The 23,410-nt window shown below is 35.5% G+C and overlaps 1 protein-coding gene across 2 annotated transcripts; it reads left to right on the top strand.

Annotated features, from left to right (window-relative positions):
- The first annotated feature begins 4,189 nt into the window (after window positions 1–4,189).
- On the top strand, window positions 4,190–21,771 carry LOC121418823 (calmodulin-A-like). 2 transcript variants are annotated; one of them, XM_041612993.1, is made up of 6 exons: window positions 4,190–4,363; window positions 12,519–12,552; window positions 17,270–17,416; window positions 18,911–19,040; window positions 19,760–19,875; window positions 20,384–21,771. In XM_041612993.1, exons 1-6 carry the CDS (start codon window positions 4,361–4,363, stop codon window positions 20,434–20,436), a joined length of 483 nt encoding a protein of 160 aa, XP_041468927.1. In that variant the 5' UTR covers window positions 4,190–4,360; the 3' UTR covers window positions 20,437–21,771. The 2 variants fall into 2 exon arrangements, with proteins under 2 accessions (XP_041468927.1, XP_041468928.1); XM_041612994.1 differs by lacking the exon at window positions 17,270–17,416 and having other exon boundaries at window positions 4,193–4,363.
- Window positions 21,772–23,410: the final 1,639 nt, after the last annotated feature.

Genomic DNA, 23,410 nt, shown 5'->3' with positions numbered 1-23,410 from the left:
GTCCCGTTTTTATGTTTAAATCTTTTTTTTTTCAGCTCGCGCTCGCATAAATTGTTTCGTTATATAGCTATCCTGTTCACGATTACAAACATTGATTAAAATTTTCCATTCTCTTTGTAGAAATGCCAAAAAAAATTAGCTCGCGCTTCGCGTTCGCATAATTTGATTGTTGAAATATGCAACGTCTTCATGGCTAAGTGCAAGCAGTCCTTAACCTTTTCAATCAGTTCAAAACGTACATAAAAACTTTCTGCTCGCGCTTTGCGCCGCGCATTATTAATGTAAGGAAGATCCCCAATTACTCATGCTTTTCATGATTTAGAAAACATGAATAGAGTGTCATCCAGTAGGTCTAAATCTCGAAAGTTTCCGCTCGCGCTTCGCGCTCGCATCAATTATTGTTTATTCAAATCTCTTAAATAAGTCACAAAAGTGCTTAGATTTTCCATTCTTTAGCTAAAAATGTCCACAAAAAATCAGCTTGCGCTTCGCGCTCGCATTATTTGACTTTTAAAATATGTAACGCCTTCCTGGCTTACTGCAAGCAGTCTTTAACAGGTACCTGCATCAGTTCATTTCTGCTCGCGCTTTGCGTTCGTTGTAATTATTAAGTTGCATACATTTTTTTCAGGATAACAAGCATTGCCCAGAATGTTCAAATTTTAGGAAAAATACATAAAATTTCAACAAAAAAATTAAGCTCGCGCTTCATGCTCGCATTATTTAGATAAGCATAATTATGATATACAGTGCGTATCAAAAAAAGTTTACACTTTGAAAAAGCCCTGGGAATTAAAGAATATACAACATTTGGGTAATTTTTTCACATATAATTATGGGTTAGGGTCTCATCTATCCAATGAAAATAAATTTTTTGACAGAATGTTACACTTGATAGAGCACTGTCCATTTTTGTAAAGCTCGCAGAAATCTGTTTGCGCAGAAATGCTTGTTTTCACGCTGTGTCAAGGGGAAAGGGCGAAATCAAACTTACCCTGCGAAGCATTTCTCATAAATTTCCCCAGCACTTTTAGCTAATTGAAATAAAACGGATACATTCAAGCATTTTGTAACAATTTTGCCGCCCAAATTTGAAATTTCAACACTTAGTAAGCACAACCTTTACCCTTTTTGTGCCAGCTGGATATGAGGACATAACTGAATCTGAACAAAAGTTTATATCAGACATCTCCAGCATTTTTCACTAAGTTTTTATCATTTAAAGTTGGTTTACATTTCATTTTCATTTAATACTTGTTTCTCCACACTTTTTCCAAGCTTGGCAATGATTAACAAAATGAAAATCAAGCCTAAGCCATTTCATGTAAATCACAGCTCAGTGTAAAGCAAATATCGTCACGATGGACTCGGTGTGTGGGGGAGTGGGATGGGGCGCAATGCACTCTTCGAAGTGTTTTGGGCAAGGAAACAAGTTTAAAAAGGTAAAAGATATCTTCATATCAATTTTGCTTGCTAATTTCCACGTGTTCTTAAGGTCTACTTTTATTCGCGTAACTATTTCAAAGTTCTGCGCAAATCATTTTTTACCAACTTTTCAAAAGTAAGTGGTGCTCACTCAAGCGGAAATATTTTTCGACAGTTATATCGTCATTTGCTTAAATGGATCTGTACCAATGCTAAAATGTGGCAAAATCGTCAGGATATTACAAATATATAATTTTACAGGATTTTTTCTAAGTGTAAATTTTTTTTTGATACGCACTGTATATTTATGTTGATTTTTAAGAATAAAGCTATAACTATTAGGAATACCCCTTCAAAAAATATGGCTGAAACAAAAATTCCAGCCCCTCCTATTGGCGAAGGCTGGATCCACCCCTGAGACAAACAATTGCATATTATGTCGTTGTCCAGAATCAAGAGATTCCGATGCTGTCCCGCGGTCCACTAACTTTCGACAAATGCCTCTCAGGAGGTCTCCATTGTGATTTGATTTGCAATTTATAGGAATTGATGCGAGAAGTCCGATTATTCCCAACGGGAGCGTCGCTGCCTGTGTGTGTGTGTGCGTGGGGGGGCGCATCACCTTTCCCCTGCTCTCGACATCCTTCTCGTCAATGCACGATTTTAACAATGAAATGACCGAAATGATGTTTGTAAAGGAGTAAGGCTTATGGTGAAGGAATGTGTGATTATGCATATAGTTTTTAGAGTGTCATGAAAACTTTTACTACTACTTCTACTACCACAACCGCCGCCGCCCACCCCCCCCCAAAAAAAACCCCAACAACCCGGTAGCAAAATTTGATTATTACGCAATTTATTTTAACACAAAAATGATGCACTCTAAAACAATCTCATATATTACTCGAGTATTATCAGTGGATCAATAATACTGTTCATATTAGGACATGGCTAGCTTCGATCATTCAGAATGACAAGAGTTCTTGTTTTTCTATTTGTTATTTATTTTGTTCTTTTAAAACGGAAGGCGAATCTACTCATTTTTAAACCGCCAATTAATTTTTAAGTGATATATTGAGTAGGGGAAGGCGGGGGAAGTTGTGACACTTTTTGCATTTTGCATGTTAGAATATGACTAGTAATATTGTAGAAATAAGTACATTGCCTTTAAATTTGATTCGTGGGAAATATTTTTTACCTAAATAAATCTTTCTACCCCCACACTGAAAGTCATCGTGACCTTTGAAACAAAGATGCATAATGGCTCAACTTGCCCCATCTGTGGGGGTAAGTTGAGCCACAAAAACTATGTACAAAATGTATAAAATGTATGCGGGAAAACCAGGATGTCAATTTTTTCATTTAAAGTCTTTTCACTTGCTAATTCTACTAACATCTTCTAAAAGTAAGAGAACTGTCATGTGAATTTGCTCCCTTCTGCCTGCATATCAATGACTTTTTACGTTTTTTCATTTTTCATTATACATCACCATAAGAATTACCATGGCTCAACTTGCCCCATGTTGATTTGGCTTTTATTACCCCAGTCCGAACTTATTGCGATATTTTCACACCCCCACATTTTTTATGCATCCATCATGTAAAAGACTATGACAAGAATGAAGATCCATACATGGACTAACAATAATGTTCTTATCTTTATAATATATTTAAAGATGTGTGTGGATAAAAAACACTTATCTATTTCACACCTTTTCTTAATTTTTAGGATGAAATTTGTATTTTTCCCTCTTTAAGTTTAAAACAGTGTGGTGGGGTTAAGGGATATACAATGGGTCATCAATACGTGACATCACCACAACGTCTGACTCATTCATTATTAGCCTGGGGGTGGTGGCTCAACTTGCCCCTATGCTCAACTTACCCCGCCTTCCCCTACTCTTCGAGTGAGGTATTATATGTTCAATTTTAGTTGACTGATTGTAGCGTGTGTGGTGAGAAATATCCAGAGTTTTCTCATGTTTTATGCAACAGTGCCCATCAGGTGGCGCCATGGGGGCGGGCATATGAACAATTCTCCGATCAAATATTATGAGCAGATTATGGTCAGCAGACACACCAATAAGTTTGCCGCTAGCACTTTAATGATCTCAAATTAACCAAGCGAATTGCATAGTTGAATTTTATTTTTTTGGACAATGCAGGCGCCGATTGCATGAAAGGGTCTGTCCAGGGACCGTCTTTCGTGTCTTTTATGATGCGGTGTACCGTGTATGCGGGATATTTCTGAAATTTAGGATAAACAAATAAAATTCGTTAGTCAGCTTTTAAATCATTTTTTCCCAATTTCATGCGATGTCACATAATTTTATAGACAAACATTTTGTTTACTCTAACGGACGAATAAAATATATTTGCAGGTTATTTGATATGCGTTTCACATGACACGTAGTAAATGGGCGACACGGAAGATTATCCTTGCAAAGACCCTTTCGTGCAATCGGTCCCATGGTCATCAACACTTCAGTGGTCATCTCGTGTGGCGTAGTAATATATCGCATTAATCAACAGTGAGAGTGCTCTGTGCAGATTTTTTCCTTTTTATAAGAAAGGAGTGTCTGATTAGGCCTATACCTCTCCTTGATAAAATGTTGATCCTTTTAACTCTTAATGCTGTATCCCTTTGCCTTAACTAATCCCATTGAGGTGAATGCTAATCCACTTCGTCATTATCCTAGAGCATACTTTCAACGGAAAGATATCTATTATTTAGACTACATTATTTTCTGGCGAATATATACATTTTGTACTGGTCGATATATGCGTCGCTGCACAACATTTATTTCGACACGCATCGACTTCACTCATTAAAACTCCTTCCGCGCACCACACCCTTGTCACAAGTCTAGGAGACAGCCTACAGGTCCAGACAGATTTGGTCTTTAAGTTTACAGAGTAAAATCAGTCTATCAAAATGGTAAGTTCACCAAGTTGGAATCATAATTCAAAACGTATTTTCCTCGCCTGCATTGCTTACGATGCAATGTTTCATGCAGGTCGGATATTATACTCGGATGCAAAAATGACTTTATCTTCAATTTTTTTTTTCATAGTCTATAGCAGGTCTATAGTAGACATTTTGTTCTTTCTACCTATATACAAACTGGACATTCATCGGGTAGTTAAAGGTCAAGTCCACCTCAGAAAAATGTTGATTTGAATCAAAAGAGAAAAAACAGACAAGCACAATGCTGAAGATTTCATCAAAATCTGATGTAAATTAAGAAAGTTATGACATTAAAGTTTCGCTTATTTTTAACAAAATAGTTATATGAACTAGCCAGTTACATCCAAATGAGAAAGTTGATGATGTCACTCACTATTTCTTTTGTTTTTTATTGTTTGAATTATACAATATTTCAATTTTTACGAATTTGACGATTAGGACCTCCTTGCCTGAAGCACAAAATGTTAAAATAATGGAATTCCATGTGTTCAGGGAGGAATGAAACTTCATTTCACATGACAATGATGAGAAAATAAAAATATTTCATATATCAAACAATAAAAAACAAAAGAAATAGTGAGTGAATGACATCATCGACTCTCTCATTTGGATGTAGCTGGCTCCTTCATATAACTGATTTTGTGAAATGAGGCGAAATTTTGAAATGTCATAACTTTCTTATTTTACATCCGATTTTAATGAAATTTTCAGTGTTATGCTTTTTGAATTTTTCTCTTTTTATTCAAATCAAGTTTTTGTTGGGGTGGACTTGTCCTTTAATGAATCACTTAGCTGTGGCTGTCATTGTCATCTGAATAATATTTTTTCATATTTGTCTATAGTTTATCGCTAAATACAATGTTTATCGCGAAATACGGTTTCTATCGCCGAAAACGCTGTTTTTCGAGCGAAATAACAGAGTTTTATCCATGCATATTTTGTCAAGTAATAAACATAGTTTTCTCTCGGTAAACTTTGTTTTCTCTCGATAAACGGTGTTGTTCGGTGATAAAGTGTTACGGGTTCAACTTGTTTATCACTTTGATCTGTCACAATGAATAGGTGCCCATTCCATTTTGACAAAATATAGGCCTACCTCTCCTTGATATTATCATTGGACCTTTGTAATAGGTCCATCATGGCACTGGCGTACCTATGATTTTCTAAAGGGGGGGGGGCAAATTTTTCGTCCGCGAAAATTTGGACAAGCAAAAAAATAGTCTTCAGGTTCAAAAGAGAAAGGCACAAAACTGTTTTCATTGCATTTTTACATTAGAAATTATTAATTTAGCTTCTCAAGGGGGGGGGGGGTGCACACCCCATGGATCAGTTGCGACTCGTCAGGGGGGGGGGTGCAGGGATACGTCTCCTGTCCCCCTCTTAGGTGCGCTACAGTGCATTATGGGATGCACCATTATGACACTGTTTCTGCATCGCATCCCAATTTATTCTACGATCGAGGGACGTTCTATACACCCACTTTTTATTATCAATGCTGGTTCTTTCAGTGTCCTATATCATGATAACCATTATGATAACTTTACCATCCAATGGTATCTTTCATGGAATACTAGTCTTTGACTGAATGATGAGCATTGCTTCCATAGTTACCATAGGATATTCAATAACGGCAGCTTATATCAGGAATGTGTTTTGAGAACATGTAGAAAGGATAGGAATGTATACAGCCTGCTTTAACCCCATGTGATGAGCCGCGGCGACAAGATAAAACAGATGTCTCAACAATGACATTCAGATGTGTCAATATAATAGGAACCTTTTTTTTTCAGGAGCAACAAGATAAAGTCAGATTCCACTTGTCTTGTCTAGTTCTTAATACACCCTTTACACCAGACGAAGTTCCCGCTACGTTCTCGAAGTTCAGAAGAAACCCTGGGACGTGGCGCCAACTTTGTTTGAATTTCTCGAAGGATGTGAAATTGTCACGTGCGTGCTACGTCCGCATCACGTTAATGTGACGTTTATGCTGCGTGTGTAGTGTGCCCACAAAGTTCATTCTGCGCGCAGAGCCGGTCCATGCTGCGTCGAAACGGTTCCCGCTACGTTCCGACTACATCCAGCAGATTGCGCGACTTTCTGTCCCTTCGTCTATTTGGACGTATAGAGCCAACCGAGTTTACGTGGTGGCCGCGTAGTGGCAGTACAGTAGACATGGACAGAGTTGTTGCCGCGTTCTTTCGGTGTCCGCTACGTCTATGAAGCTGTTGGTAGGTCTTTACTGCGTCATTACTACGCTCGGTTTAGACGGCGCTTCCGCTACGCAGACTTTGGACATGTTCAAAGTGCACGTAGCGCAAAATTTGTTTTCGGAGATCATGCAGACTTTGCCACGTCAATAACAATTCTCTCTACGCTCTCAGTACGCTGCAGCAGTTCTCACCGCGTCATGGCAATTTTTCTTTGACGTAGCGAGAACTGCATGGACGTAGCGTTGGTGTAATGGGGGTATAATGATGCATCAGTACATTTTGTGGGCAAAATGTGTATCAGCGAACAGAAAGAATCATAATTCAAGTAATATTTAAAGTTAATTATCTCAGATTCACGCAAGAGCACACATAAATTACTGTACAAATTATGTCATACTTCCATAATGAGTGAGTTCTAATGGCTCAAGTTGTCGGAAGATGCTGAAATTAGTCAATTCTATCAGTATAGTTTACAAATTTTATGTCTTGTCTTCACGATTCTTTGGTATTTTGTCATGAAAATATCACAATGGTTTTACTCTTTGTTCATAACTTGTTTGAAATTTGCAAAAGAAATTGATCACTACCGATACTTCTAGAGACAAAAACAGTAAATACTTATATTTTGCTTCTGCAGAAGCCAGTTGGCTCCGAAGGGTTAACATCGGCACGCCACATGGGATATCAATCCCACGTTGATAGTGCACCGTCAGTGATTGTAGGAGTGCCTTTTAGTCTAGTCAATATAGGGTTTGACCCACCACTAATTGCAACACTGGATATTCCACTGCAATGCTTTCCAGGAAGATCCCCTGAACAACATACTAAAAGTCCCAAAAAATCCAAGCAGTGTAAATTTATGAAATTTGCATATTATGCAAATTAGCCATAAAAAGTTAGAAAAATAAGGAAAATAGTCTAAAAGTTACAAATTAAGGGTCCAAAACAATTTTATTTGAGCGAAAATTCATGATGAATAACTATAATCAATGTTTTTAATCAAAAGTGCAAAAAAATCTACCTCATTTGCATAATATGCAAATAAGCATCCTTATATGGACAAAAATGTCAAGATATTGTGATTTTCTCTCATTGACTGCTTGAAAACCTCAATATTGTTGTAATTGACATGCTGCTATCACTAAGGACGTTCAATACATTTATATTAAGCTTAGTGTCCGTAGTGTCATTTGCATATTATGCAAATAAGTATATTAATCTAAAATGTAATAAATATTCAAGAAAACACACTGGTGAAAATTGCAAGTACCTTATCTATTGAAATTTGAATATGGCAATGCCTTACAGGAAGTTAACACCATATTAAAAGTCATTAAATAGACAAGCATAGGAAAATCACAAATTTGCATTTTATGCAAATAAGCCTAACAATTTGCATATAAGGAAAATAATCAAAAATTTGGAAATCAAGTGCGGAAAACAATATAGATTGAACGGAAGCTCATGATAATCTTTACAAATTTAATAATTCTTCAAATAAGAAAAATTGTAAATAAATCTATATCATTTGCATATATAATTATGAGCATCATTGTATGAAAAAGCAACCGAGATTACTGTAAGACTCATGAGAGATCATTGAAAGATCATTGAAAGATAAATGAAAGACCAGGCAAAGTCTATGGAAAGAATTCTGAAAGATCACTTAACTTGATGCATAAACATATCTGAAAGACCTTTGAAAGATTTTTATAGGACAGGTGTCTTTCAGAGTTCTTTAAGGGGTCTTTCTGAGCCATTCCACAGAGATGGCAAATTTCAGTGATCTTTGAGACTGCTGTATAAGACCTTGCCAATTTTTGGTCCTTCAAAGGTCTCAACTCTGTAGATCTAGATCAATAAGATATGATTACTAAGAATGCCTAGTACATTAATTATCAGCTTAATATCCAAAGTGGAATGTAAATTTTATGCAAATAAGCATCCGGCATGTTATAAATAATCAAGGAAACTTGTGATATTTTCCTCTAAAATTCCACGTAGATTTAGTGTAACCATGATGACCATCCCTATGCTTCTTGTTTGGTTGATATTAACTTTTTTTCATAGCAGTTACCACCGTGGCAGATACCCCACTCATATTGTGCAATGAGGAGTCAGTTCGTCATGGGTCCCACTGTTTGAATGCTTCATATTTCCATCCAAGTCTTGCTCTCTCCTTGACTTGGTAGAGTCTATGTAGAGTCTTTGCGTTTCTTGCTAGTATAGTCCACGCTAGCATGCTCCTTGATTGTCAAGTGATCAGCACAATATGTCACACCCAGTACTAATAAAAGTTCGTTAGCTTCGAATATTTGGTCCTTGTAGCACACCACTTGTCTTGTTGGTGAATATGAGTACTTGCTCACGAGATCTCTTGGCATGGTTTATAAGAGTACCAATAAGCATTTGCCCATACGAGCGACATGAAAGCCATTCATAAAGTCATGATAAATGCTTAAAGTGTATATAGACATCTTCCCAGATACAGGAATCACGAGTAGACGTTCTTGCTGAATCCAGTGCCGCTTCAGGATGAAGCATCCATTTTCTGTTCTTTCCTTTTTGATGAATCTCCTAAGGATGGCAACTATCTACAAATATTATGGCTATAGTTTCTAAGCAAATCGTATGCAAATAATATCAATTTCCTGTTATTTATGGCAAATGGAAATTCCTCAGTGAGACAATGAACAACCAAGTAGACGTTAACAGCCAGATTATTGCCTTTCCAACAAGAGGACACAACATAGCGGAACACCCTTAACATCACCATCAAATACCATCCAACATTGATTAAACTGTGTGTACCCATTCCAGGATTTGTTAGCCACTTTGTGTTACTAATTGGTATACTGTGAGGGTATACAGAGAAATAAACGTTTCAGAGATTATGGTACGACTAAGGATGCATTCTAGAGGAATGCTGACTTTCACAATGTCATGCAGTTGTACTTTGGACAATCATACAACTCTCTGCACTCAAATCCGACAAGTCGAGCATATAGCCTATAGGAGATTGAATGTCAATCAAGAGGACTTTGACAAAAATCAAACCATTACCCATGTCTTCTTCCGACACAAATTGCCTCAATGAGACACTGGACATAAGTTGTGTCGGAAGAAACGTTTTATAGGAAGGCTTGCGCATGTTGAGCTCCTAAAGCATCAGTAAGGTGAAGCTCAGAATTGCTACAATGCATTAAAGAGGACCATAGAATGGTTTGTAGACAAGCCTATAATACACAATTTGTTGACCGGATTGGCAATGATCCAGGCTGTAACAACCAACATGTTGGAAGCCGTTAATATCATGCGCTATGACAACATTGGAAGATAACATTTTTAGTATCAGAATTTACCACTGATCATGATGATGATGTCGCTGCTCTGCAAGTCCTGGAACCCTGTTCTGACCCAGACATGGCCGGAAAACATGTTTTTTAGTCAAGCGGGTGTAGCCAAACTACTGAAGAAATTGTTAAAGAAAACAACCTGCATGAAGCTACTAGGCCAGATGGAATCTCTGCTACACTTCTTAATGAGACTACTCATCAGATCTCACCTGCCATAAGTTTGCTTTTCTTTGCCTCCCTTCTGTCGTTCCCATCCATATAAGAAAGGGTTGTCAGCTCTAACAAACTACTCACCAATTTCAAATACTGTGCTTTGTTCTTGCCAATCCCATCATCTTGTCAGACTAACAACATGGGTTTAGGACGTGAAGAACACATTTCCAGTATTTTCCCTTAAATACAAATTATATCAGGATAAATATGCATGCTTAGTGATAGCAGCATATTGATTTGAACAACAGTCAATGTGAGAAAATCAAAATTTCTTGACATTTTCCATATATGGATACTTATTTGCATAATATGTAAATGAGGCAGATTTGCTAGCTTTTTAAAATAAAAACATTGTACTTATTTATTCATCATGAAATTTTGTTCAAATTACTTGCTTTTGATATCAAATTTATAATCTTTGGATTATTTTCCTTATTTTCTCTTTTTAATTTTAATATTAATTTGCATAATATGCAAATTAATTTTCAGGCATTGGGATGAATTCTCATGCTTAGTGACTGTAGCTTATAAATGTCTACATAAATGAAATGTTTTCATTTTTCCATGTCAGGATGCTTATTTGCATAATATGCAAATTAGTTAGATTTATTGGCGCTTTGGAATAAAATCATTGAATACAGTTATTTGTCATTACTTTTCGCTCAAATTAAATTGTTTAGGACACTTAATTTCAAATCTTTGGACTATTTTCCTTATTTTTCTAACTTTTTGTGGCTAATTTGCATAATATGCAATTTTCGTAAATTTCCACTGCTTGGATTTTTTGGGACTTTTAGTATGTTGTTAAGGGGACCTTCCTGGAATGCATTGCAGTGGAAAATCAAGTGTTGCAATTAGTGGCGGGTCACCCCCCTATTTTGGCTAGATTGACTGGACTATTTGTATTCCGATAGATTTTCAAAATTGTGTCTGAGTTTCTTTTATACCCTTCCTAACCGCCCCTGCTTTTGTACAACAGAACCCTTGTCGTCAACTTGAGATTTTAACTGCAATCTGGATTTATTTCTAATTCGTCTATTGCCAATCCGTCCGATTGTCAACTCGTCTACTATCATTTGGTCTAGCATCAGTTCGTCCACTATCCACACGGTCTAATTGCCATTTCGTCCAATCACCATTTCGTCTAATCACCAGTTGGTCCAATAGCCATTTAGTTCATACACCATTTTATTTGATCCAATTCGACTAAGTATTGTTTTATTGTATTGTTTTGTATTGTATTTTTGTATTGTTTTGTATTGTTTTGTATTGTATTGTTTTATATTACTTTGTATTATGTTTTGAATGGAAATGAAATAAAAGAATTGAATTGAATTGAATTGAAAAAATTCGACTAAGTGTATTGTGCAAAATGATTGAAAATAAAATCTTATAGGCCTAGCCCAACGAAGTGGTCATAGGCGAAATGGTGATAAGACGAAGTGATGATTAGACCAAATGGTTGTTAGACGAAATGTTGATGGACGGAATGGAAGACTATTTGGTAAGTGGACGAGTTTACGGTAGACTATTGGCAATTTACCACAATCTGCACATCTTCAGATAAATATGTAGAGTGGAGTAATTGAGGCCCTTGGTAAATAAGGCCCCAATCAATGATATTGGGTAGGATTCATAAATAAATCTTTAAATGGGGCATTTAGGAAAATAATTGAATATTGATCCTCTGATATACTAGTAAATGTTCAGTGACTGTATATCAAACCAACTGAACCATTTTTACTTTGAATATAGCAACACAAAATAGTTTCTTAACCAAGGGCCGGCCTCATTTAGATGGGGCAAGTAAGACCCCTGACGTTCATTAATATGCAAATGAGAATGATTAGTCCTCATATTTCTATTGGGTAATGTATAAGTCTAGTGACGATCTGCTTTTAGGCATATCACGATTCTACACTATGTATTAAAAAGATATGATTGGAATTCTGAAAAAGGGGGCCTTATTTACCCCCCCCCCCTTCTCTCCCTCCTACACCACCTTGTGAGAGCCGGAAATTGCAAATGAGTATTCCCCGATAAAACTAAACACGCATAAATATTTAAGGCGAATATTTATTTTCTGGTTGCGTGCTCAGTTTCCATTTCCGAAGGTTACTGACCTTCCACCATCAAGCTTGATTAGCATGTTTCAGTCTGGTCGGTCTTGCTCTGCGAGATAATCGGAGTCAATATACACCATCAACATTTCTCTTGAACCCGCTTTTACCTTCTGGAATATCTTGAAAATGTTCAATATTTTATCATAGAGAGTCTGCATTTGTAGAAATACATGAAAATTAAATTATTTCATTTCGTTTTATATTTCTTCTTGCTCCAATGCAGGCGTCTTCTCTTTTTACAGCCGAAGAAATTGAAAGTAAGTAACATTTGAAAGTATGTTGTCAAATGTCCAGCATGACAAAGCAAAACAAAAGAAGTCTTTCTCGAAAATTGATGAATATCAAAACGGCAGTTCTGGAGGAAAGACATAATTACAATTTTTCCTCAGCACCGAAAGTAGCTTAGGACGAAACTGGCTGTTGCGGTTCACCAATTTTCGACAAAGACCTCCCAACTGCCTTTGTTATTTAAACGGGCATGAATACATTTACTCTGACTTGAATCCTCCATACGTCGATGAGCAAAAAATAATAGCATATTTTCGCAATCACTTCGAAGACGCTTTCTACAACGCACCAATTATTCCCTTGACATTCAAGTCAAATCACAATGGACAGCTGAGAGTTTTTTTTTCGAAATTAAAAGGATCGAGACAGCAGATCGTCCGAAGATTCGGACCGGACGAAAAATTTCAGAAAATGTCATTTGTCCAGATAGTCCTGGGGAGCGTTTTATCAACATTTTTGTCCGACAAGTTGTCAGGTCTTACATCTTTCCTTGATTCTGATTGACCGAGGGGCAATGTTACTATGGTAACTGTCGGTTTGGTACTTGTCAGATAAAACGTCCGACGAATCCTTTCATGAAACGCTACCCAGGACGACACTTCTGTTTTGATTTATCGATTTTCGACAAAGGCTGTTTTATCATTGAAGGGCTTTTCTGCGTTATAGAAGCGTGTGTGAAGTGATTGCGGAAACTCCCTACTGTCTGGGCCTCATCCAAAACTGGAGCCCGATGCAGAAAGAGTTGCAATCGATTGCAACTCTAAAAATCATGCGCAACTTGATTTTCAACCAATCAACAGCGCGCATTTGGGAGTTGCGTTTGATTTTTTGACTTGCGTTTAAACGCAACTCTTTCTGCAACAGGCCCCAGATCCAATGATTCAATCATAATTATGGAAAGCCATGAATGTCACAATTCCTAACAAATGAGCAAACAAATCTGAGCACACTGATTGGCCGAATGACGAATGCACGGGACTCGAGTTCCTCTTATTATTTTGAGGAACACTTTATGGTTGGATACCAAAAATGATAATAATTTTCTTTAAACTGCCATTTACTTTTTCACATTATATCAGATTTTATGACATTGTAAGCGTTATTGTTTATTTTTCTGAATTTATTCCTATCAATATTTAGCTGAAATGGATTTGATAATTTCATGTGCATGTGCTCAGTTGCTCACTCGCCTACTCAAATACGAATCATAAAACCATGATAGACCAAAGTGTTTATAGAGAACTAGAAAGTGAAAAGACTAAACAAAATTGTCATATGGTTCTTGTCCCATATAGCTTTTGTACATAGTTTTTGTGGCTCAACGTACCCCTCTGGCGGAGCTAGTTGAGCCGTTTGACATTTTTTTTTTCAAAGGTTACAGTGCCTTTCATTGTGGGGGTAGAAAGTTACATAAAGGTAAGACATGTTTCCCAAGAATTAAATTTTAAGGTTAGGTACTTATTTCTACAAGATTATGAATCATATCAGTCCTAAATGCATTAAAGCAAAAAATGGCTCATCTCACCCCTCCTTCCCTATGGTTCATAGAATTAGAAATCTTCAGCACATCAAATATCTTATAGTCTCATGCATTTATATTTTTCTTAGTATGAAAAATATTTGATTTGATATCACCATTTTCTTATATAACTGCTTGGCCTTGATGGTTTGGGCCATGATTTCAACACTGACGTGAACAAAGAGACGAATTGTCTGGTATTAGGACAGACTAAAATATACAACAGCAAATATAGAACGTTCAAATATGAATCATTAGTCACACGTCTATCTGTTGTTTAACAAATCTCCTTTAAGGGGGAGTTCAGCCCGATATCAAGTCCTTTTTAAATAAAACAGAAAAATAGAAAAGCACAATGATGGAGGTCCGGCGATAAGCCATCAGATGAAATATTCACAATTTTAAAATTTTGACCCTGTGACGTCACATGTGAGCACCTACCCCATATGTCTTATCTAATAGATTCCCATTTTTATTGAGTAAAAACACTTTGTACAATCTGGCTTACCAGTTTACTCTCGTGCATTGTTTTAATAATTGAAATATCTTTATTAAAATCTAAACGGAATAAATAACATTTAATGGAGTTGTCCACCCAAACAACAAGTTGATTTGAATAAAAAGAGATATTGTTGTCTACACAACGCAGTAAGGTTTAAATGATAACTATTTCTTTTGCATTTCTTTTAGGTTTTATTATATGAATAACACAATATTTCAATTTTTGCAGATTTGACAAAGAAAAAAATTATGAATTACTATAGTTTGAACGAAAATGGCAATTGAAATTCTGGGAGGGGTCAATCCTTGTTTGAGAAGTATGAGAAGAACATGGAAATATGACTTGTAACAAAATTAAAAAAAAACATATAGTGATATTCAGTTTTTTTAAATTAAGCAAATATTTTAGATAACATAATTGTCTTATTTTTCCATCTGGTTTTGAGTATGAGGTTATTAACAGCGTGAAGTTTGGATTACTTTTCTCGAGTTTAAATTAGATATTTGCTAGGGAGACTATTCCTTGAATATTTTCTGTTTGGAAAAAAATTGAATACTGTTATAAGCATTTGTTTATCGTGTAATTGACGGATGACAATTGTTTGGTTTTGTTTTACTGACTTGTCTGATGATTAATGAAAAATCAAATAATTAATTTTCTGAGAATTCTGATGGATAAAAAAAAATCAAATTATATGATTATAAGGGCGCTGTCGGCACAGGGGCGTAGATAGCGGGGGGATGCATCCCCCCAGAATTTTAGGTGGGGGGGGGATGGTGTGTACAATCATCCCCCAGGTTTCTGTGGGGGAAGAAGCAAAACTATACAGTAATAAAGCAATGAATGCTAGTTAAAATCAATCAATAATAATAGCAGTAATAATCATAACGTACAGCAATGACAAACATGATCAAAATTGGACTTTTATTCAGAGTCAATCATCTTATATGTATTTACAACTTGCAAGTTTTAAGTAATAACAACTGTCTTGCGTCGTCATATACATTTAAGGATCGTTATTCAGAGTTTCACCAAGTACATTTCCTTATAATAATTATGTATTTGCAAAGGAGATAAGTTCAAAATATTTCATTACAGATTTAAGAAAGTCGCTTAATCACTCCCTTTCAGAGCAATTGCTTTCATAACACATGAACACTGTTCAAACGAATGAATAAGAAATTACCTATACACATACACTGACCCTTTTCCCTGCTGGCCATGTCCTCAACCCCTACTTTGCAAAGGAAAGGTGAAAATTTTCAGTCTCTAAGGAGCGAATTAGTAAATGAATGATTTTGGAATGAAAGTGCAAATTTTGGATGGCCTCAGTGATATCCGAGGTTTTTTTCACTCAATATTCACTCTTTCATATATTCACTCCTTAAAGAGTGAACTATTTCACTAATTTTTTCAGAGTACTTTGCGCTTTTCAAAGAAGGTAGAATCATCCAATATATAGACATGCCTTAATTCACGAAGGCAGATTGAATCAATCCATGGATAAGATTAATTTATGGTCTAAGATCACAGAACAAGCCTAACTCGACCCTCAGCGTGTTCACTGTCGGACCTTTGACAAAAAACATAATCATCTCGCGCATTTACGCGATAAAAATTATCTATACAGTTTACTTCCGACAACCCGATGAGGTTTATTTCATTTCCATACTTAATTCAATCAAGCCTTTGTAATCATGGTAATTTTAAACAGAGTGTGCTATCATTTTAGTGTCTGCATATCTGCACGTGGATAAGAAATATAATGTTGAGCTTTTTTTTATTTTACCCCTATTACTATAATTGTAATTGATATTTTTTAGTTATTTGGCTGTTTATTTGTTTATTCCTTTAGTTGTTGATTCATTTGTTTGATCATTAACAATATCGCTACTTTTAAAAGAGTATACTACTATACTAGTAAAATAAGGAATACTAGTTATTCTAGATCATGTTTAGCAGGACTGTCATGACCAAGATGATAACTAGACATCCGACAAATGACATTTCTCTTATGATCATCTTTACTCATTGTCATTAATCAAACAAAAGATTACTGCCATGAAAAATGTGCAAGGAAGTTTGTTTATTACTGGATGCCCTGTTTATTGCTGAAAGCAAAGTGATTAAAAGACACACGAGATAATCCATGAGGCAGATCGTGTTATTTTGTTATCTTTAACTCGTCTGCTTTGGCCCATGATATTTTGTTTTTATCGAGTACGTTATCTCCTTCATTCTTTATATTTATATATTAATTATGTATATATATATATATATATATATATATATATGTGTGTGTGTGTGTATGTATAAATATATATATAATATATATATATATATATATATATATATATATATATATATATATATATATATATATATATATTATATATATATATATATATATATATGACCCAGCTAGTAGGGATCATCCCCCCAGGTCTAAGGACCTGTCTACGCCACTGTCGGCATATGACATCACAAAATGAGAACTTGATAGAACCATAATTTCGTTATTCTTTGGATTTTGGCCAAAAGTTCTTTGGGATGTTTCCCTGGCTTTCGTTTAGGAAAGCAAACTTGACGTCATAGTGAAATTTGGCTTTAAGTCCCAATTTCCCTTTATACTGTGTACTAAGAAATCGTTTGTTTTTTTTTGTAGATTACAAGAAGACATTCTCTTCATTTTATGACAGTGATGGTGATGGCTTTATTACGAGCAAAGAGTTGGGTGCTGCGCTGGAAAAATGTAGATGTGAATTTACTGAGGAGGAAATTAAAGAAATGGTAACAAAAGCCGATACGACCAGTAAGTCCATAACGAAGATTTATATCAGGAATCGCAAACTGAACAATGAGTGAAACTGTAACTCTTACAGACACCCCTTCACGATCATAAAATTTTGACATGCATACTATGATTATCAGTGGCGTACCGTGGGTCACGCCATGGGGGGGGCACCAGCCAAAATTTCGAGTCACTTAGAAGCGCGCTCAGTTGACAGGTATACTGACCTAATTGAGACATTTTAAGGACATGCAGTGCCATTAAACTGATATGTATCTCACTGATTAAATAATGCGAGCGCGAAGCGCGAGCTGAAAATTTTTGATATTCAGAGCTAGAAAGGGACATTATAAGCATTTTTTTGTAATCATGATACGTAGTTGTCTAGCTAAACAAACAATGCGAGCGAGAAGCCCGAGCTGAAATTTTTGTATATATTGACCCAAAACAGGGTCATTTTAAGGACTATATTTTAGAAATCCATTAAAGAGTATACATATCTCAGCATAGTCATCTAATGCTAGTGCCATCCTTTGCTGATTTTGTTAGAATTACATCTTAACACATTTAGCACTTTTTTTAACCATTGTAATCATGATTATCATACGCATCTCACTAATTAATTACTGCGAGCTGAAATTTTAGGAAATTCAGAACTGATGAGGTATTCTAAGGCTTGTTTGTAGGAATTCACTAAGACCGTACGTATTTCACTAACCAAAGATGCGAGCGCGAAGCGCCAGCTAAACATTTTTGATATTGAGATAAGAAAAATTGACATTATAAGGAATGATTTTAGGAAGTCATGAAGAGCAGATATCTCACTAATCAACTAATGCGAACGTTAGCACGGACATGAAATGAAATGTTTTACATGAAGACCTTAAAATAGGGCGATCACTTTTAGTCATGAAAAAGAAGCAAATGTCACTACACTGAAACAATAATAACTCGAATAGCGAGGAAATATATTTGGTGTACAGTATATTGATTTGAAAACGGGAGGTTTTAGTACAACATGATTATATATCTTGATAAATAGTCTATGCGAGCACCAGGAAAAACAAAGACATAGGCCCTGAGCAAATAATGTTTCATTAAGTTATGAAAAAGGCTTCTTATGTAATATAACAATGTAATATAACATAATGAACAATATCTTCTTTCCCCACTACCTTTCTCTTCCTTTCTCCCTCTTTTTCTCATTTCCCCGTTTTTTTTCGGGGGAGGGGCACGTGCCCCCCATGTCCCCCCTCCCCCGTAGTTACACCACTGATGATTATGATACAAAATAATGCTTGTTTCTGATTCTGCCTATCTAGTTGTATAAGATTGACATGTAGTTCACTATAAAAACTATAAGAAAACGGATAAATATAAAGGAAATCTAATGTGTTAGACTGCTTTCAAAATGACAAGTAGGTATTGTTGCCCCTGGTATATTTTTTTTGATGTGGAACGGACACCCGGAAAACATAAATTCATATTGAAACTTTTGATATTTTCTTCTACTAGAGGACGGAAAAATTGATTTTGAAGAGTTCCTGATGATGAAGGCAAGAACACAAGCGGAATCCTATTACAGTGAAGATGCAATTCGAGGATGGTTCAAAACACTTGACAAAGATGGCAACGGTTGTATCAGGTGAGCTAGACAGATTTGGGAAGGGGTAGAAATTTTGAGGGGGACCAGACTTGGCGTAGCGGGAGAAAATGGTAAAAGTTCTTCTTTTTCTTCTTCATCTACTCTTCTCCTCCTTCTTCTTCTTCTCCTTCTAATACTACTACTTATTAATATTTATAATCTTCTTCCCCCTTTCCTTGATCCTTCTTCTTCCATTCCCCCTTTCCTCTTCCTTCTTGATTATTTTCTTCAGTTTCTGTACTTGTAATTTAGCTAACTCCACCAAGCTATACCCACTCTCAGTTAACTGTATTCACCTTGCACGGATCCGGGGATGGGATTTGCTCTTGTATGGTACATATGTTTATTATCATGTTTTATTTTTTTTATCTTTATCTTTTTGTTACGTTTGTATTTTTCTTATGCCTATTATTGCCATTGTTATAAGTTGTTATATTTATTCTATGCCCCCAGGAGGGGCTGTCAAGAAATAAAATCATTGTCATTGTCATTGGAAGGGGGTTGGGATGACGAGCGACCATAAGGAAAAAAAGGTGACTTTTTGTGGAAAAGGGGGTAGAAAACGTTTTTAGTTGTCAAGCAGGCGTAATGCTTGAATCGTTTTATACTTTCCACAATACACATAAGCTATCTGTTTTGATGATGCTGATAATGATAACAATGATTGTTAAGAATGGAAAATGTTTTAATAAATGATAATTGATCATTTTCTTGCTCAGTGCTACGGAGATGCGAGAGGCTTTGGGCGAGTTTTGTATCAGCATGTCTAAAGAGAAAGCTGATCAATTGATCAATGAATCTGACAAGAATGGTGACGGTTTGGTCAACTATGAAGGTATGTAGTTGAGTATGAAGGGATCAATAGAAGTGCAAAAGCACTGACGACCGCTTTCTTTGCTCTTTATTTCGACATCGCAGTGTAATTTCATAAAAACTTCATAATATTTTTTAGACGTTACTAGGTGTATGAATTCATCGACAGAATAAATACAATTACAGCCAGTTATCACCTCCAACAACCAAATTGACCACACCCAATCAATAGATTATTAAGATCCCATTTCCCCTTCAATTACCCTTTTCACGATCATTTTCGAGTCTGAAAGTATATTTTCTTTGCTTTTCATTTTTAAATTTCGTTTTCTTTCGTTTAGCAAAATATGCCTACACCATTGAGGTCAAGGTCCGAAAGATTTTACATCACCTGTGACCTATGTAGTATTTTATTTTGCTCTACATTTATATTTCTCGCACATAATCATGTCAAATTTTAAGGTTCAAACATCCAATTTTATATATATCAGGTAAGATTGGTAATTATGTTGTTTGTTTCTACAATTCAGAATTCGTCCAGACGTTGATGGTTCTTAAACTTCCCATTTCACAAAGACGATGAACGGCCCAAGCCTGCTTTCCAACATTCTACACTTAAAACAAATCAGTCAAATTGACTAGACCACACTGTAAAAAACAAAATTGCTAATTTAGCACTTATAGTGCTTGTATAGTGACTGCGCTACGAGTGCTGATTGTTTAGTTCAAATTTCAACTAGAAAATCAGCACTCGTAGTGCAGTCACTATGCAAGCACTGTAAGTGCTAGGTTAGCACTGTAATTGTTAGATTAGCACTGTAATTGCTAGATTAGCACTTCATTTTTTACAGTGCAGTAGTCAGCTGGGTGCAACTGATATGTCTTGTCACAATTCTGACATATATTCTAGTCAGAAATAACTATGTTCTAGTATACGACTATAAAATAGTCAAATATGACAAGAATAAGTTTCATCCAGCTGACCCTATTACCTATAGTCATTTTTTACTGATTTGTTTTTAGAGTGTAAAAACACCAGAGTCAGAATGACTAGATCATCAGCTGCGGATGCAATTGATATATTAACATAATCTTATTACATTTATTCTACTATATTTTTATGGTTTCAAACTAATAAAAAAGTTTAATGATTATCTTGGGTAAATCCTTTGATTTTTGTTTAGTATTCCTGAAGGGAGAATTACATCCCTTATCGGTCATATTTCTTAGTACTTAGAACTTTCCATTATCTTCAGTTAGAATTAATTTACTTTTCAAGAACAAAATTGCTCTACTCTTTTAAGATGTTCATTGTACTATATCTGGCTAATAAAACTTTATAATTTCTACAACCCTGTTTTTTTTAAAATAAATATTTGTCAATCTCCATTTTGAATGACCTCTAACCATAATACACAATAGTAAAAGTTTGGCGTGGAGAGTGTGGGAAGGACGGGGGATGGGCGATGCAATGCTGTATTTTTCCAAAATATTGCCCACTTATTAGTAATAAAACAGGTTTATGTATAGCGACGCTAAACTTTGTACACATTTGAGCAGGCTGAATTGCATGGACATAATTATGATATACATGGCATGAGTTCACGTTGCAGAGAAACCGTGGGGGCAGCAATTCAAAAACTTCACCAAGAATGATTACCGTTTTGAAATTGATTTGATGCGAATTCAATACTACAGCACTAAATAAAACATTGATACGCGCGAATGGCTGATAGATTATCCCTGTAGGTCTCACACATATTTTATTTCATAGTTCAGCTACAAAACATATATCATTTCTTTATTACATTAATGTGAAGCATCAAACTTTATGGAGCATGCCTCTATATAAAATCTTCACTAACTTCACAATAAAAGAACGAGATTCTTCATAATTTCCAGTACAAATGGACAAATACTTTTCTGTCACTCATTTAAATGCGTAGTCTGTTTTGTCAATTAGTGAATGACTGAATGACTGTTTGTGATAGTAATGATGTATGTATAAATATGTATATATATATATATATATATATATATATATATATATATATATATATATATATACATATATATATATACATATATACATATATATATATATATATATATACATATACATATATATATATATACATATACATATATATATATATATACAGTGCGTCCCAGAATAAACGAAACCGAGATTTAGCGATCATTTATCATAACTTAATCATAAATAGAATAGATAAATGACCTACCAATTTAAAGCTTAGAATCTCCTCTTTCATCTGATATTACTTAGGTTATTTCTTATTCACGCATGAGTGAGCAAAAACAATTTGAATAAAGGATACCAAAAACTCATTTGGCGAGGGGTATCTGGGTTTCAAAAAGAAAACCACATTTCTGAAAAGTTCGATATCTACTCCTTAATTTAGTACCTCAATTACAGAAAATGGTCAAGAAATAAAAAAGTTCTGGTCATTTGAAATAAGGCTTGTATTTCCATAATTTCATGAGATAAATGTGTTTTCACCGCTTTCCCACAGAAGCTTTCGCATGGTGAACAAAAGATTTAATGCATGACTAATCGTCAACAAAAACGGAGTGTTGAGTAAGTTTGAAAGCAAGCCTGGAGAACCTCTTCATTTTATGAAATTATTGATATTCAAGCCTTATTTCAAATGACCAGAACTTTGTTATGTCTTGACCATTTTCTGTAATTTAGGTATCAAATTAAAGAGGAGATATTGAACTTTTAAAAAATGTGGTTTTCTTTTTAAAACCCAGATACTCCTCGCCAAATGAGTTTTTGGTATCCTTTCTTCAAATTGTATTTGCTCACTCATGCGTGAATAACAAATAACCTAAGTAATATCAGATGAAAGGGGAGATTCTAAGCTTTAAATTGGTAGGTCATTTGTCTATTTTATCTATGATTAAGTAATGATAAATGATCGCTAAATCTCAGTTTCGTTTTTTCTGGGACGCACTGTATAGAGAGAGAGAGAGAGAGAGAGAGAACAATGGTAGGCGTAGCTTAAATCAAGGTTCCCCAGAGCTATCTACCCTTTGGAAAAATTGGTGATGCCGAAAAAATATCGAAGCAATAGCTTTGATCCAGCTGAGGCATGGCGGCTTGTCATTGTTCTAAACTCACCTTCACCCGACAAAGGAAATTATAATTGGTATAGTGTCGAAAATCTGTCTATCTGACGGTCAATCGGATTGGGTTCGGCCTAGCCACTAACCTGTCTCTGTGGTCTAGTGGTTAAGGCACCGGCGTTCAAAGCTGGGGCCCGGGTTCGATTCCCGGCAGAGACATTTTTTCGGCATCACCAATTTTTCCAAAGGGTAGATAGCTCTGGGGAACCTTGATTTAAGCTACGCCTACCATTGTTCTCTTCATCCATTTCTTTACAATATTTAAATAAAAAGAGTTGCCAAAAGCTGTTGTACATGTATAACTTTACACACATATATATATCTGTCTATATATATATTTATGTATATATCAATTTATATATATTTGTATTTAATTTATGCTGTTTATGATCTCAGAAGAATCTCCG

Source organism: Lytechinus variegatus, chromosome 7 (assembly GCF_018143015.1).
Source record: "Lytechinus variegatus isolate NC3 chromosome 7, Lvar_3.0, whole genome shotgun sequence".
Lineage (NCBI taxonomy): Eukaryota > Metazoa > Echinodermata > Echinoidea > Temnopleuroida > Toxopneustidae > Lytechinus > Lytechinus variegatus.
Note: the sequence above shows the minus strand (reverse complement) of the source record. Positions and strands in the feature narration are given on the sequence as shown.